The sequence below is a fragment of the Oncorhynchus masou genome, chromosome 12, assembly GCF_036934945.1.
Source record: "Oncorhynchus masou masou isolate Uvic2021 chromosome 12, UVic_Omas_1.1, whole genome shotgun sequence".
Taxonomy (NCBI): Eukaryota; Metazoa; Chordata; class Actinopteri; order Salmoniformes; family Salmonidae; genus Oncorhynchus; species Oncorhynchus masou.
This window is the reverse complement of record NC_088223.1, coordinates 30855671-30873092: the sequence shown is the minus strand read 5'-3', so window position 1 is coordinate 30873092 and position 17422 is coordinate 30855671. Positions and strand designations below refer to the sequence as shown.

The 17422-nt window shown below is 46.6% G+C and overlaps 1 protein-coding gene across 1 annotated transcript in view; it reads right to left on the bottom strand.

Moving 5' to 3' along the window:
- The window catches only part of LOC135549835 (RNA polymerase II subunit A C-terminal domain phosphatase-like), a 159932-nt gene extending 143939 nt beyond the window's left edge, over positions 1 to 15993 (bottom strand). The window contains exons 1-9 of the mRNA XM_064980169.1: positions 15513 to 15993; positions 14350 to 14433; positions 14096 to 14189; positions 13792 to 13920; positions 13426 to 13576; positions 6182 to 6272; positions 5130 to 5296; positions 2774 to 3583; positions 2031 to 2264 (exon numbers count right to left, since the gene is read on the bottom strand). Of these exons, the coding sequence (XP_064836241.1) occupies positions 2031 to 2264; positions 2774 to 3583; positions 5130 to 5296; positions 6182 to 6272; positions 13426 to 13576; positions 13792 to 13920; positions 14096 to 14189; positions 14350 to 14433; positions 15513 to 15814 (2062 nt within the window). The 5' untranslated portion in view covers positions 15815 to 15993. The remainder of the gene's footprint in view (positions 1 to 2030; positions 2265 to 2773; positions 3584 to 5129; positions 5297 to 6181; positions 6273 to 13425; positions 13577 to 13791; positions 13921 to 14095; positions 14190 to 14349; positions 14434 to 15512) is intronic.
- Positions 15994 to 17422: the final 1429 nt, after the last annotated feature.

Here is a 17422-nt window from a genome sequence, read left to right as displayed (position 1 = left end):
CAGTTAAATCAAAAATATGAAGTGCCTGCAGTAATCCAGGGGGATGCCTACCACTGGTCTATGATGTTGTATTGTGATGAAAATTGGGGAGGGTACAGTGGACCGGTCTCTGTCAGTTAGTACGTTCGTCACACAAAATATCTCAGATAGAACTGGCTTTATTTTGACGAATGTTGGGTGAATGAAGCGTCTTCCAATAGAGATCCGGCATTAACAAAATGACACTGATTGGCCCGAGGTGGGACCTACAGTAACAAACTGAAATGTGTCAGTCACACACTATCTCAATTGGCCTAAGGAGGACAGTGCATCATTCGTGTGGGATGACAATGTGGGGGATGACAATGCATCATTCGTGGGGGATGACAATGCATCATTCGTGGGGGATGACAATGCATCATTCGTGGGGGATGACAATGCATCATTCATGGGGGATGACATGTTTACTGTTGCCTTGTTTCATTGCGACTTTACTCCGTCAGAAACAACCATTATACTGTACTCTTCTTCCTGATGTTTCTTCACAAAGACAATTGCAATGCTGTTAGCAGCTTCTTCCTTTGCAAATGTTATTTACTCTGTGAATGAAAATCACTTGACTTTCAAGTTAAAACAATGCTTCAGGCTGTTTTGTTGGTGCTTTTTCTCCTCTTCTCTAGTTGGTTTGGTCTCAGGACCCAGTGAAACAGACACACCGAGACCCTGGTAGAGAGTACACAGGTCCTCTCTCTCTCTCAGTAGTCCAGTCAGTATCTGATAATGATTGTGAATGAGCCAACTTTTTATTCTGCCAAATGAGCAATTAACAACTGCGTAAACTGACATTTGAAATGACCTGGACCAGTGAACTGGTAAAAATGGGATAGTTGATGTGATTGAGATGACTATGGATCATGGGGACAGGCTCTTATGTGCTTGAGGCGTGAACCGGGGTCAGACTGATGCATTTGAGAGGTGATCATCATGTCATTATGGATGTAATGAGTCAGACCATGCTGGCCCTATAGTGCTGCTCTGACCTGCTGGATCAACAGGCTGCGGGGAAGATCCAGAAATATCCATCCTCTCTGACCTTCTCCTCTAATGGGCTTTGAGGAGGTGAGGACGCGAGGAGTATGCAATAGAGATTCTCCCCGTGTTGACGGTAACCTGACCACCCCTGTTGACGGAGACTAATTATTTCATCCATGTGTGTGGTTTTCCCTCACCACTCAGACTTCCATTAACAACGGCATAACCAGTAGGGCTGGGAATTGCCAGGGACCTCACGTTACGGTATTATCACGGTGCTTTGATGCCAATACTATAAGTATTGCGATTCCATATGCATTGTGATTTTATTGAGATTTGATGTTCCAAACACATTGCTCACCATATGTCTACCGCAGAGGGACAATATAGAGCCATGAGAAATCAAGTTGATCAGTCATGGAAATAAAAGTGCTGAAAGCTCATTGGCTCCCTACTTAAAAGATGGAGGACGCCTGTATCTTTGTAGAGACTGGGTGTATTGATACACCATCCAAAGTGTAATAAATAACTTCATGCTCAAAGGGATATTTTTTTTAACCCATCTATCAATAGATGTCCTTTGTGAAGCAATGGAAATCATCCCTGGTCTTTGTTGTTGAATCTGTGTTTGAAATTCATTGCTCGACTGAGGGACCTTACAGATAATTGTATATGTGGGGTTCAGAGATGAGGTAGACATTCATAAATTATGCTAAACACTATTACTGCACACAGAGTGAGTCCATGCAACTTATTTGTTAAGCACATGTTTTCTTCTGAACGTATTCAGACTTGCCATAACAAAGGAGTTGAATACTTACTGACTCAACACATTTCAGCTTTTATTAACTTGCAAAAATGTCTAAAAACATAATTCCACTATGACATTATGGGGTATTGTGTGTGGGCCAGTGACACAAAATCTCAATATAATCCATTTTAAATTCCGGCTGTAACAAAATGTGGAAAAAGTCAAGGGGTGTGAATACTTTCTGAAGGCAATGTATGTAGTAACTCACCTGCTCTAGCAGCAATGAGGTGCGTGGTTCTGCCAGGGTCTTTAGAGCTGAGCAGGAGCCTCTTGCCCATCTTTGCTCCCAGGGCCTTGGCGTGGTAGTTCTCCCTGGTTCTCTCCATTGGGTAGTTGGTGGGGTACAGCCCAGAGAACACAATGGTGGTGCCCTCCAGGCTCCGGGCCTTCAGCTCCGGGACGATCTTCCTGATATCAGGCGTCTCTGGGCGTTCCTTCCTGATATCAGGCGTCTCTGGGCGTTCCTTCCTGATATCAGGCGTCTCTGGGCGTTCCTTCCTGATATCAGGCGTCTCTGGGCGTTCCTTCCTGATATCAGGCGTCTCTGGGCGTTCCTTCCTGATATCAGGCGTCTCTGGGCGTTCCTTCCTGATATCAGGCGTCTCTGGGCGTTCCTTCCTGATATCAGGCGTCTCTGGCGTTCCTTCCTGATATCAGGCGTCTCTGGGCGTTCCTTCCTGATATCAGGCGTCTCTGGGCGTTCCTTCCTGATATCAGGCGTCTCTGGGCGTTCCTTCCTGATATCAGGCGTCTCTGGGCGTTCCTTCCTGATATCAGGCGTCTCTGGGCGTTCCTTCCTGATATCAGGCGTCTCTGGGCGTTCCTTCCTGATATCAGGCGTCTCTGGGCGTTCCTTCCTGATATCAGGCGTCTCTGGGCGTTCCTTCCTGATATCAGGCGTCTCTGGGCGTTCCTTCCTGATATCAGGCGTCTCTGGGCGTTCCTTCCTCAGGAAGGCGCTGTAGCGGGCGTAGTATTCTCCATGGATACGCTCCAGCACCTCTTGTAGGTAGATGAGGTGGTTATCCTGGTCCACCTCCTCCTCCTCCTCCATGGTGACTCCTGACTGTTCACTGTTCTGGGACTCTGTCTCAGCCTCCCTTCGTTCTGAGTGCCCGTTCTCCTGCTCAGGAGGGAGGACAAGCACAGACGTCTCCCATCCTACCTCGGAGCTGTTCTCCCCGGTGCGCTTCTGCTTAATACCCCCCTCTTCCTTTCTTCCAGCCCCGCCTGATGGCTCCTCTACTGCCGCCTGCTCCACCCCTTTCTGTTTGGACTTCCTGGTCTGGCTGTACTCCCCCTCACTGTCTGATGAGGGTGGTTTACACGTAACAGAGTCAGAGTCACTGGACAGGTCAAAGTCCAGGTTGCTGTTGGGCTCATGGAGGTCTGGAGGAGTGGAGGATGTAGGAGGAGCTTCCTCCTCTGAGCCCACTGTCCTGCTGCCATCCTCCTCTTCTCCTTGCACATCCTCTTTCACATTTGTCCTGTCGCTCACCTGTGCTGCCGTGCTGGCATCGGCCCCCCCGCCCCGACCCCGCCCCTCCTCCACAGCCTCGCCCGGTTGAGTCCGTTCATTGGCTGCTGCTTCCTGGGTGGCTGAGGGGGCTGTTGACTTCACCCTCCCTCCGTGGTTGTGGCCTTTAGACCACTGTTTCTTACGGCCGTTACTCCGCTCCTCTGCCGCAGACGACCCCGCTGTAGGCCCGGACGTTACTGCTGCTTCCGAGGCCTCTGCCGGTCGGCTGGCCTGGCTGCCGGCTGGGGTAAAGCAACATCACAGGAAGATCCGTTAGCACATGAAAACACATGCGCAGACATTTTGTCACTGAAATCACTAGACTAGGGGGTGTCTGTGAATACATTTCACTGAAGTTGTTTTGGAGGTGTAACCGAATGAAGGCAAGCTAACCGGTGGCCTCTGAGGCACTGAATCAGCGTTGAAAACATGGTCTGTTTAAACCATGGTGCATGCCTCAACAAGAACAATGTTCTTCATAGCACTTTATCCTCTCAGGTCATCTACATACTCTTAGTAATACAGAAATACATGGGTCTGGCAGCTGTCCATGTGATGTCACGGAAATTAGCAGCACTTCCCTAATTGATCTAACAGCCTGTGTGTCATTCTCTCCTGGGAACCCATAGAAGTACTCTCCCTCATTTGTAGCTTGTCCTGTTTGTCTCTGCTGCTCATCAAAAAAAAAAAAAGCTCTCCACTGGGAGAGGCTCTCTGAGAGGAAAGAACCCACGCCCTCCTGAGACTAAGCCTGAGAGGGTAATCACGGTTCAGATGAACCCAATCTCATCATGGCTACCCAGGCTTGGTGTGGGAGTATGAATACAGTGTTGATGGTGAGGTGCTGTTAAGGCTTGGTAGCTCGAATTCTATCTTTATCAGATTGATGTATTTAGTATTTGGATTCTGGTCAACCCTGGCCTTTGGGTACGATCATTAGCCTGACACGGTTCTAAAATGTTCAATTTGGACCTTATTTTCACAGAGAGGCCCCCCAGTCACCTCCTTGCCTCTCACCTGTGTTGAGAGGATCATAACAACAAATGTACCAAACTAAAAACTCACTTGCCTCCCTGCCACCCCTTCTGTTGTGGATCATAACATTTACATATCACAACCATTTCTCTTAAAAAGCTTCACACTCCCTCTGCGGAGCAGCAGTCTGCCACGCAGGAGAGCGGTGCAGCAGTCTGCCACGCAGGAGAGCGGTGCAGCAGTCTGCCACGCAGGAGAGCGGTGCAGCAGTCTGCCACGCAGGAGAGCGGTGCAGCAGTCTGCCACGCAGGAGAGCGGTGCAGCAGTCTGCCACGCAGGAGAGCGGTGCAGCAGTCTGCCACGCAGGAGAGCGGTGCAGCAGTCTGCCACGCAGGAGATCGGTGCAGCAGTCTGCCACGCAGGAGAGCGGTGCAGCAGTATGTCACGCAGGAGAGCGGTGCAGCAGTCTGCCACGCAGGAGAGCGGTGCAGCAGTCTGCCACGCAGGAGAGCGGTGCAGCGGTTGATGCAAATGAAATCAAAACAGTGAGACTCCATTTGCAGCCAGAGTACCAGGATGAGATCACATCCCTGAAGTAACCATCAAACCACTCCCTCTTCCTCTCTGAACTTCGGTCACGCGACGGTTTTTAGAAACTAGTGGGTTTTTTCTTTAGTGTAACACTGACAAAACACTGAATGCCCTTATAAGGGAGTGAGGACTGTTTTTCAGAGGGCTGTTTTAATAGATCACCGTGCGTCATGTATTGACCACCATGTTAAGCCCATTGCATTCAGACCCTGGATACAGTACCTTTCCTTGCCTGCTGGGCCTCTTTAGACCCGGGCGGAGCGTTGAGGTCTCCTGTGCCCTGGAAGTAGACGTACTTCTTCACAGTGATCAGGTTGGGAGCAAACTTCCACACGTCCTCCCGATCATCTATAATACATACCATCGAGTCACCACACGGGAACAGATTCCTTAGGGGTAGATGAGAGAGAGATAAAGAGGGGGAGAGAAAGAGAGGGGGAGAGAGAGTAAAAGGTAGAAAAGAATGAGAGTTAAATATAAGTGAAACTGGCACTCCCTCGCCTCTGACACGTGTAACACCCTAGGCAGTGTGTCTTTAGGGAATAACAAAGTCCCACAGTAACAGAGCACAATGCTATGCTCTCTCGCCATCTCCCAGTCATAGGCTACGTCCCAAATGGAACCCTATTCCCTATGGGTCAAAAGTAGAACACCATAAAAGGAAATAGGGTGCCATTTGGGAAGGGCCCTCAGAATCCCTTCAGGGTAGAAATTAACTCTGTCTGTCACGCTTACTAATCATGATCTGAACTTCATAACTATACAAGAAGCACATTTTCTACCATTAAGACTTTGATTTAATAAGAGAACAATGTTCTAGCAGGCTTCTATAACAGGAGTCACTGATTAGAAAGAATACTGCATGGCTATTGGCTAATCCCTCTGCTCATCTATAGCGCTGTCATGCTAGAGCTGGATGGCTCAGTTTTACCGTGCTGTATTGTCTGTGGGGACAACAAAGTGACTTCAGATGACTTGACTGATGCCAGGTTTTAATCAACACTAAGGTCTGGTAGCACCAATCATTACAGGAATTCCCTCAGTTGAACTCTTCTGCAGTAGTGGCTGAGTGGAAATCAATTTCACCTTGACTGAATGAATGCCTTTGTCTAAATTAAAGATAACATATCAGCTGTGTCCTTTTCATATTGGACAGATTTTTCTTAAAATTGTCCTGGCGGAAGATGCTACTGGTATGTGTCAAAGTGTAATGGTGGGCCTCATAAAGCAGTGTGTGTGCTAGCAGCTCTGCCAGACAGAGAGCCAGGTCTGACCTCAGGTTCCCTGTCTTGGAGAAGGGGTCGATGCATTCGTCTCTGGACAGGATCCTGTGGGAGAACAGCTTCATCTCAGGGTCCAGGAAGCCTACGGTCACAGAAACACACAAGAAAAATATCTTAAAAATGGACTCAATAAAATTATAGGAGAGAGAGAGCGCGGGAAAGAGAAGGCATGGGAAAGAATGAGAGAGCACGGGAAAGCACGAGAAAGAGAGCACGGGAAAGAATGAGAGAGCACGGGAAAGCACGAGAAAGAGAGCACGGGAAAGAATGAGAGAGCACGGGAAAGCACGAGAAAGAGAGAGCACGGGAAAGAGAGAGCACGGGAAAGCACGGGAAAGAGAGAGCACGGGAAAGAGAAAGCGAGCACGGGAAAGAGAAAGCGAGCACGGGAAAGAGAAAGCGAGCACGGGAAAGAGAAAGCGAGCACGGGAAAGAGAAAGCGAGCACGGGAAAGAGAAAGCGAGCACGGGAAAGAGAAAGCGAGCACGGGAAAGAGAGAGCGAGCACGGGAAAGAGAGAGCACGGGAAAGAGAGAGCACGGGAAAGAGAGAGCACGGGAAAGAGAAAGCGAGAGCACGGGAAAGAGAAAGCGAGCACGGGAAAGAGAAAGCGAGCACGGGAAAGAGAAAGCGAGCACGGGAAAGAGAAAGCACTGGAAAGAGAAAGCACGGGAAAGAGAGAGCACGGGAAAGAATGAGAGAGCACGGGAAAGCACGAGAAAGAGAGAGCACGGGAAAGAATGAGAGAGCACGGGAAAGCACGAGAAAGAGAGAGCACGGGAAAGAGAGAGCACGGGAAAGCACGAGAAAGAGCACGGGAAAGAGAGAGCACGAGAAAGAGAGAGCACGGGAAAGAGAGAGCACGGGAAAGAGAGAGCACGGGAAAGAGAGAGCACGGGAAAGAGAAAGAGAGCACGGGAAAGAGAGAGCACGGGAAAGAGAAAGAGAGAGCACGGGAAAGAGAAAGAGAGAGCACGGGAAAGAGAAAGAGAGCACGGGAAAGAGAAAGCACGGGAAAGAGAAAGAGAGCACGGGAAAGAGAAAGCACGGGAAAGAGAAAGAGAGAGCACGGGAAAGAGAAAGAGAGAGCACGGGAAAGAGAGAGCACGGGAAAGAGAGAGCACGGGAAAGAGAAAGAGAGCACGGGAAAGAGAGAGCACGGGAAAGAGAGAGCACGGGAAAGAGAAAGCACGGGAAAGAGAAAGCACGGGAAAGAGAAAGCACGGGAAAGAGAGAGCACGGGAAAGAGAAAGCACGGGAAAGAGAAAGAGAAAGCACGGGAAAGAGAAAGAGAGAGCACGGGAAAGAGAAAGAGAGAGCACGGGAAAGAGAAAGCACGGGAAAGAGAAAGAGAAAGCACGGGAAAGAGAAAGAGAGCACGGGAAAGAGAAAGAGAGCACGGGAAAGAGAGAGCACGGGAAAGAGAGAGCACGGGAAAGAGAGAGCACGGGAAAGAGAAAGAGAGCACGGGAAAGAGAAAGCACGGGAAAGAGAAAGAGAGCACGGGAAAGAGAGAGCACGGGAAAGAGAAAGAGAGCACGGGAAAGAGAAAGAGAGCACGGGAAAGAGAAAGAGAGCACGGGAAAGAGAGAGCACGGGAAAGAGAGAGCACGGGAAAGAGAGAGCACGGGAAAGAGAGAGCACGGGAAAGAGAGAGCACGGGAAAGAGAAAGAGAGAGAAAGAGAGAGCACGGGAAAGAGAAAGCGAGCACGGGAAAGAGAAAGCGAGCACGGGAAAGAGAAAGCGAGCACGGGAAAGAGAAAGCGAGCACGGGAAAGAGAGAGCACGGGAAAGAGAGAGCACGGGAAAGAGAGAGCACGGGAAAGCGAGAGCACGGGAAAGAGAAAGCGAGAGCACGGGAAAGAGAAAGCGAGAGCACGGGAAAGAGAAAGCGAGAGCACGGGAAAGAGAAAGCGAGAGCACGGGAAAGAGAAAGCGAGAGCACGGGAAAGAGAAAGCGAGAGCACGGGAAAGAGAAAGCGAGCACGGGAAAGAGAAAGCGAGCACGGGAAAGAGAGAGAGAGCACGGGAAAGAGAGAGCACGGGAAAGAGAGAGCACGGGAAAGAGAGAGCACGGGAAAGAGAGAGCACGGGAAAGAGAGAGCACGGGAAAGAGAGAGCACGGGAAAGAGAGAGCACGGGAAAGAGAGAGCACGGGAAAGAGAGAGCACGGGAAAGAGAAAGCACGGGAAAGAGAAAGAGAAAGCACGGGAAAGAGAAAGCACGGGAAAGAGAAAGCACGGGAAAGAGAAAGAGAAAGCACGGGAAAGAGAAAGAGAGAGAAAGAGAGCACGGGAAAGAGAAAGAGAGAGCACGGGAAAGAGAAAGAGAAAGCACGGGAAAGAGAAAGAGAAAGCACGGGAAAGAGAAAGAGAAAGCACGGGAAAGAGAAAGAGAAAGCACGGGAAAGAGAAAGAGAAAGCACGGGAAAGAGAAAGCACGGGAAAGAGAAAGCACGGGAAAGAGAAAGCACGGGAAAGAGAAAGAACGGGAAAGAGAAAGCACGGGAAAGAGAAAGCACGGGAAAGAGAAAGCACGGGAAAGAGAAAGAGAAAGCACGGAAAGAGAAAGCACGGGAAAGAGAAAGCACGGGAAAGAGAAAGCACGGGAAAGAGAGAGCACGGGAAAGAGAGAGCACGGGAAAGAGAAAGCACGGGAAAGAGAAAGCACGGGAAAGAGAGAGCACGGGAAAGAGAAAGCACGGGAAAGAGAAAGAGAGAGCACGGGAAAGAGAAAGAGAGAGCACGGGAAAGAGAAAGAGAGAGCACGGGAAAGAGAAAGAGAGAGCACGGGAAAGAGAAAGAGAGAGCACGGGAAAGAGAAAGCGAGCACGGGAAAGAGAAAGCGAGCACGGGAAAGAGAAAGCGAGCACGGGAAAGAGAAAGCGAGCACGGGAAAGAGAAAGCGAGCACGGGAAAGAGAAAGCGAGCACGGGAAAGAGAAAGCGAGCACGGGAAAGAGAGAGCACGGGAAAGAGAGAGCACGGGAAAGAGAGAGCACGGGAAAGAGAGAGCACGGGAAAGAGAGAGCACGGGAAAGAGAAAGCACGGGAAAGAGAGAGAGCACGGGAAAGAGAGAGAGCACGGGAAAGAGAGAGAGAGCACGGGAAAGAGAGAGAGAGCACGGGAAAGAGAGAGAGAGCACGGGAAAGAGAGAGAGAGCACGGGAAAGAGAGAGAGAGCACGGGAAAGAGAGAGAGAGCACGGGAAAGAGAGAGAGAGCACGGGAAAGAGAGAGCACGGGAAAGAGAAAGCACGGGAAAGAGAAAGCACGGGAAAGAGAGAGCACGGGAAAGAGAGAAGTCCATTTAGAGACAATTCTCATGTTTTTTCTTTATCTGGCCGTTTTCATGTTTTGTTACACAAAATCTTCAATTTTAACTCAAATGAAACTGCAGGCGTCGCTGTGCGTGCGTGAGACATCTCTGTATACCCAGTAGGCTTTCATTAAAACCTCAAAGCTTTGAGATGAGAACTAAATGCAAGCGGCGTCTTCTCAGTTCCTCTTTAAAAGCTGCAGAATAATGTGTGTCTGGAGGAACAACAAAGCCTGGCTTTGATGGAGGAGCGACATCCCCACTTCACAACAAACACCTTGTTACCTGGCTGCTATTAAATCCCAGAGAAGAGGGCAGGTGTCGACTAAAGCACACAAACCCATCTACATGGAGAAACAGCCAGATACAGTGACCTCTCTGCTCCACAGACTGAGGTAAGTACTACATCACACACTCACTAGTCATTTTCTTACAACATTCAGCGTTGACATTCATTATAGAATAACTTCTAATTGGTAGCGAAATATCGTTTTCCAAACTTTAAAAAGAGATCCAATGTTCACCTCTATAACCAAAATGCCGATATTTAGATGACTAAAATGCTCAACCTTTCATAGTAACTTAATGTAAAGTGGGATATGGTTAAAAGTAAGGTTGAGTATGAAGTGGCTATATTATTCTCTGTGAGAGGCTGGTAAACTGACCAGTGAGGAGGCATCCCAAATCGGACTCTATTCCCTATATAGAGCACCAGGGCCCACATGGCTCTGGTCAAAAGTAGTGCACTATATAGTAGGGATGTAACAATTCACCAATATGTTCAAATGTTTAAGATATGAGTGCCTCGGTATGAGGGAACCCAACCCAAATGTAACATGCATCAGTCTGAAAATCAACTCAAACTTTACAAAAATCGCCGGTTCGCAAATGTTGTTTTTTTTTGCTCAAATGACTTTCTATCTTCCGAAAATACCCCTCACCTGTGTCGAACTAAGAATGTAACTATGTTGACAGTCATTGATCTACAAATCATTTTGCATGCCGAACAACCCCAGGCGATATCAGTCAAACTGTACGCTGTGTGCAGCTTGGCACGCTGATTAACGAGAGGCAGGCCTATTCTTGATCTGACACATCTGCGCGTCACCTTCTGAATTCAAAATGTTTGTAATGGCTTGTGCAAAATGAAGCTTTATTGGTTGAGTGGCAATGTATTTTGCCATGTTATTTTTTTAATCAAATGCGCTGTTGAAAATGGTGTTTTACTGATATAAAAGCTACCACCGGAGACAACTAATCTGGCTAAAGGTAGGCTACATGCTGATCACTTTTTAGTTGGATTATTCAGGTTCACCATCAGCAATAGTTTTACTTGAAACAATCATAAGTATATGTCAATTTTTTTAATATACAGGGTAAAGTTGATGATTTCATAACGAGGACAGCAGTCATATGTGCTAACTGCACTGCATGGAAGTCTGTCAAAACTTCCAAGTGGTGGGGTGGTAGACTTCCAGTTTCCTTTGTGGCTCAGCTTCCTACAGAGACATGGGGCACGTTCGAGCAGATCACTCTTGTCAAGTTGGTGACCACTTTTCAAAGTGTGTTGCATTATGGTTATAAACATTGTCCAACTCGCAACTACATAGGAGGCACTATTTGTCAACCAAACATTAGTGGTTTGTCTGACCCACGCGAACTTGGCCAAAGATGTGACTAAAACAGGAGCAAACTTTGCCACGATTCTGGATACAAATGATGTTTCAGACCTCTCTCTAATTAATTGAACACACGTTATGTTTTCAGTTCGTGTGTGTGTGATATGAGGTATAGAAAACTTTATTTCTACAGAAAAACCGTCATGAACAATAGCAGCTACAGTGCCTTCAGAAAGTATCCAGACCCCTTAACCTTTTCCACATTTTGTTAAGTTAGCCTTATTCTACATTTATTTGTATAAATACTAAGCAATCTGCACACAATACCTCACATTGACAAAGTGAAAACAGGTTTAGAAATGTTTGCAAATGTATTAAAAAGAAACAGGAATATCTTATTTACTAAAGTATTCAGACCCTTTGCTATGAGACTTGAAATTGAGCTCAGGTGCATCCCGTTTCTATTGATCATCCTTGAGATGTTTCTACAACTTGATTGGAGTCCAACTGTGGTAAATTCAATTGATTGGACATGATTTGGAAAGACACACAACGGTCTATATAAAAAGTCCCACAGTTGACAGTGCATGTCAGAGCAAAAACCAAACCATGAGGCCGAAGGAATTGTCCGTAGAGCTCTGAGACAGGACTGTGTCAAGGCACAGATCTGGGGAAGGGTACCAAAACATTTCTGCAGCCTTGAAGGTCCCTGAGAACACAGTGCACTCCATCTTTCTTAAATGTAAGAAGTTTGAAACCACCAAGACTCTTCCTACTGCTGGCCGCCCGGCCAAACTGAGAAATCGGGAGGGGGGGGTGCCTTGGTCAGTGAGGTGACCAAGAACCCAATGGTCACTGAAAGAGCTCTAGTTTCTCTGTAGATGGGAGAATCTTCCAGAAGGACAACCATCTCTGCAGCACTTTACCAATCAGACCTTTATGGTAAAGTGGCCAGACGGAAGCCACAAAACAGTAAAAGGCACACGACAGCCCGCTTGGAGTTTGTCAAACGGCACCTAAAGGACTCTCAGACCATGAGAAACAAGATTCTCTGGTCTGATGAAACCAATATTGAACTCTTTGGACTGAATGCCAAGCGTCGCGTCTGGAGAAAATCTGGCACCATCCCTACGGTGAAGGATGGTGGCAACATCATGCAGTGGGGATGTTTTTCAGCTGCAGGGACTGGGAGACAGGACAACGACCCTTAGCACACGGAATGTCCTTGAGCGGCCCAGCCAGAGCCCGAACTTGAACCAAATAGAACATCTCTGGAGAGACTTGAAAATTGCTGTGCAGCAACACTCCTGAGCTTGAGAGGACCTGCAGAGAGGAATGGGGGAAAACTCCCCAAATACAGGTGTGCCAAGCTTGTAGCATCATACCCAAGAAGACCCAATGCTGTAATCACTGCCAAATGTGCTTCAACAAAAGTAGAGTGAAAGGGTATGAATACTTATGTAAATGTCATATTTCCGTGTTTTATTTTCATCTCTAAACCAGTTTTTGCATTGTCATTATGGGGTATTGTGTTTAGATTGACGATGAAAGAAAACAATTTCATCAATTTTAAAATAAGGCTGTAACGTAACAAAATATGAAAGAAGTCAAGGGGTAAAAATACTTTCCAAAGGCACTGTATGTTGACACCGTCATATTGATCTGAGCCTTGCTGTTGGAAAACCACTAGTGTCCGGCTTTTGGCTGTCGCAGATGCACCTCCCCAGACTTCCCTTGCTGATTTTTGTCTACGGTTGGCTTTGTTAGGCTTACCGCTCAGAGACACCCATATACATAATTTACAGAGAGAGAGAGAGAAGTCAGCTCAGACAGATCTATCCCAGAGGCCCAGCTCATGAGCACCTGAGACACAAATTGAAGGTAAATGCTGACCTCTAGTGGCCACTCAGACTTCTAGCGCTACTCAGTATTTGCCTCCAATGCTGAGACCAATCACATTGAGGCATGTCTGTTAGTCTTGTTAGGTGTCTAATTTTTCAAACTGGGAGTGTATAGACAAACATTTAAATAAAACTATTCTCACCTATAATGCAGACAGCACTCAGGCATTAAGCGAAGATCTATAATTCCGTAGAGAGATTTTTACAGAGGATGACATCCTAGATAATTAAATGTGTTTAAATACACCTGGCATTTAGCTTCTGAGCACTCACACAATTTTGGTATTTATGTCTTTTTTGTTGTTGTTGCTTTCTTGATACTTTTTGCATGACTTACTGTAAAGCAAATGATATAGTGATTCAATGTAGGCATAATTATCAGAGAATGTGTGTGGGTACCTGCGATGGTGTGCGCATAGAGGCGGCTTCCGAAAGTGAAGACATGCAGCTCATAGAGCTGGGCGATCTTCTCCAGGAAGTCTTTGCAGTTCGGACGCAGTCGCGTGTGTAACATGGGCTCCCCCCGCCCCAGCTGGAAGTGGAAGATTCCCTGTGGAACAAGAGCAGAGGCATGGGCAGAACCATCAATGGTTTGTTCTAGCTACATAACCATTAGTGGTTAATTGCACGCTAGCTACATACAGGTTGACTCTTCAATACCAAACCCACAGCAAAGCCTGGGGCATAGAAATAGAAAACAACGTCTTTTCATAGGCCAGAGGGGGGAAAAATGTAATTGTAGCTATAGAGATCAGATACACATACCTTATTGGACATGCGCTGACAGTGATGCTCGGTTGTGTGGATCAGGGTTTGGTCCAGATCAACCATAAGAACCAGCTTCTTGTTCCTGTGGAGTCTCTGCTGGTCCTCTCTGCCCAGCTGCTCCGCTTGCTGTGTTGGGGACATATCACAAAGACCAGGCATTTATAAAAAGGAGACAATGGCTTCCACAAAACTGTCTCTACTACATTGTAAAGTTGAATTCCAACGACAGAGGTATTTCTACAAGGTCACATTGTTGTCAGTGGAAACTCGTCTTCTAGTGCCATGACATCCTGAGCCTCACCTCAGAGCTGACCATCAACTCGGGGACACTGTGCACCATGGAAACGTTTGCCGTGGAGATGTGAGCCTGCTGCCTCCCATTATTACTCTGCATCCTGAAAGAGAGAGAGAGAGAGAGAGAATCCACTTAGTAATGCAGCCGCATAAGAGGTCATCTACAGCTAAGAAGCAGGCCTATTTTATTTTTTTTAAGTGTGTGAATATGCCAATTGAAATTCTAGCATGGAATACATGTGTGTGTGGGTGTGTACTTACTGTGTGAGGTCGTGACCACACTCCGCACACAGCCCCTTCATCACGACTGGATGACTGCATTCTTCTACTCTGACAATCACAGCACTGGAAGAGAAGTGGCACTTGAGACCGCAGCATAACGAGTGTCCCCATTAGAAAGGGCTTTACAATGCAGGTGCCGGATAGAATGGCCACTGTCTCTCCAACATGTGTACATCCATATTTAAACAAACAACTTCCCCTCACACTTCCCCATAAGACTACATTAGTGCCTCCATATTGAAAAGCACCAGGGCATAAGCCGTCAGCAGTTTCTGAACAACACATTGAAAACTGAATCGTCACATTCAAACTTTAAAAACAGAAACAAGGGGTGTCTTCTTCAGCTCTAAGATAATAGTTGGCCATTTTCAGTCAGGGGCGCAACTTTGGTTTTATAAGTGTGTGGGGCATCGTTTTTATATCCAGTCAGTTAAACACTCAAACAGCTAGGAGGCATCTGCATGGTCCTAAAGCAAACCGTTGCCTCGTTTTGTATCACGTTTCAATTATAAAACTGGGGGGGATTAAAATGCCATTTCCAGTGAAAGTCCACTCCTGTTTTCAGTAGTACAGGAATGGTGTCAATGTGTCATATTCACAATGTGTTGTTATCAGTTATACAATTGACGGTCTGACTTGTTACCCAAATTCATAACACCAAAATGCTTTCTGAAGCACAAAGTTCTCTGAATTCTGGTTCCATCAAAAAACTGGACCAAAAGTGCTCGAGCGTGCAAATTCGACGAATCGATACCAATGTGGATGGTGTAATGTGCATACTACAATATGGGGCAAGTTCGTTTGGCGTCTGCCCCGGGCGGTTGAATATTTGACTTAAGGACCAATCGAATGGTCTATTAAACACCGCACTACGAAGGCACCGGGACATGCAAAACGAACTCGCCCCATTGACATGACAATTTCAGCTGTTCTAGAGATCGACGCTCCTGCACAGGCACTGAGTTAGGATAGATAGCTACCATTCCCACCCATCAGCTAGGCTAGTTAGTAATGCTACTGCGAATGTGGTCTATGAGCAACATCATTAGTTAGCAGTTAACTACACACAACAGCACAATATAAAAACATTGTTGAAATAGACAATATGAGCTAAATTAAGGTTAGCTCGCTAGCATACTCACCCAGGCGATATGACTTGTCCAAGTAGACAACATAGGTCCTTCACCACTCCAGCTCGATCCGATTTCAGTTTCTTCTCTTGCAGCCTTTTGGGCTGTTCTGGCGGCTGAGTCCCGGCCTCTTTCTCCAGCGGAATGGGAACACATAACCCCAACACCGAGTCCACATTGACGAGGGACCCTGGTTTGACTTTCCATTCCAGCAGCCGCATAGGACGCGCTGCCATTGGGCAGCGGATCTCTGCCACTTGAACAGTGGGGCCCTGTGCTGCCCCGCCACGGACGGAGTCAGCGGGCTCCTCCATCGGTTTCGCGCTTCAAAACCCTTTAAACTATAAGCACAGGTCAAGCAAATATACGTATCCCAATCATGTGGAATTCGGTTTATCATAAATGTATGAAACTGCGCTAATAATAATTTTAAAAAGCAACGTGCGTTTTGAAAACAGACCGATGGTCCAGATTCTTTCGCTCTTCCCGCCAGTAAACAGGAAACACAAGACGACAGTCGGACAGCTTCCGGTGGCTCTGATGACAGAGGACCTCTCTACTTTTAAGTCACTTAAAATACTTTGATAATGGAACAGTTATCGTCCATTTGTGTTGAAATAAACGTGTCAGTTTGAGGTTCATGCATAGCATGTCAAAGAGAAGTCGAGACTATCATGTAAACAAGATGCTAAAGAAATGAAATGGAAGATGCAACATCATGCTGTTCTGTTTTCCACTCACATTGTTTTCTTCCCCTTCAAAGCTCTGGGGATATCCCTTGATATGCTCTACCTGATATGATGTAAGATGATGTAACATATAAATCATGCATCTGCTCCTCCAGATTAGTAGAGTTCCTACCACTGACCTAAAGTCACACTAATAAGGGGCTGATCACAGTAATTCCCACGTTGATGTTAATGTAAACAGTTATCTATAATACATATTATTCAGGCTGTGCCAGTGATGTGATGGCTGAGAGGCTGGGAAGGAGGATCACAAATTATCAAGTCAAGACAGAGTCAGTGGCATTTTGCCGTTATCATCGAAAACAACATTGTTTAAATTCTACACACCATATGTATACCATCTAATAGTTCACTGGTCACGATGGCAACACCCATCCGTAGCACGCGCTCCAGCAGGTGTATCTCACTGATCATCCCTAAAGCCAACACCTCATTTGGCCGCCTTTCGTTCCAGTACTCTGCTGCCTGTGACTGGAACGAATTGCAAAAATCGCTGAAGTTGGAGACTTTTATCTCCCTCACCAACTTCAAACATCTGCTATCTGACCAGCTAACCGACCGCTGCAGCTGTACATAGTCTATCGGTAAATAGCCCACCCATTTTCACCTACCTCATCCCCATACTGTTTTTATTTATTTATTTTTCTGCTCTTTTGCACACCAATATCTCTACCTGTACATGACCATCTGATCATTTATCACTCCAGTGTTAGTCTGCAAAATTGTAATTATTCGCCTACCTCCTCATGCCTTTTGCACACAATGTATATAGACTCCCCCTTTTTTTCTACTGTGTTATTGACTTGTTTATTGTTTATTCCATGTGTAACTCTGTGTTGTCTGTTCACACTGCTATGCTTTATCTTGGCCAGGTCGCAGTTGCAAATGAGAACTTGTTCTCAACTAGCCTACCTGGTTAAATAAAGGTGAAATAAACAATAAAAAAAACCCGACTAAACAAGGTTGTGCAGAGATTGCACACTTGAATAGTTTCTGATACATGTTATGTAATTAGCCACATTAATGAATAGTTTTTTTACAACCTCCATTTCTGATTCAACCACAAAAATACATTACATTGTTCTGTACATTTGTGATTTAAACTCAAAAAGTCATTTTAAAGTATGCTTGGGTTGATTCATTTTGATGCGAGTCAAGTGAGGAATCTTTTCA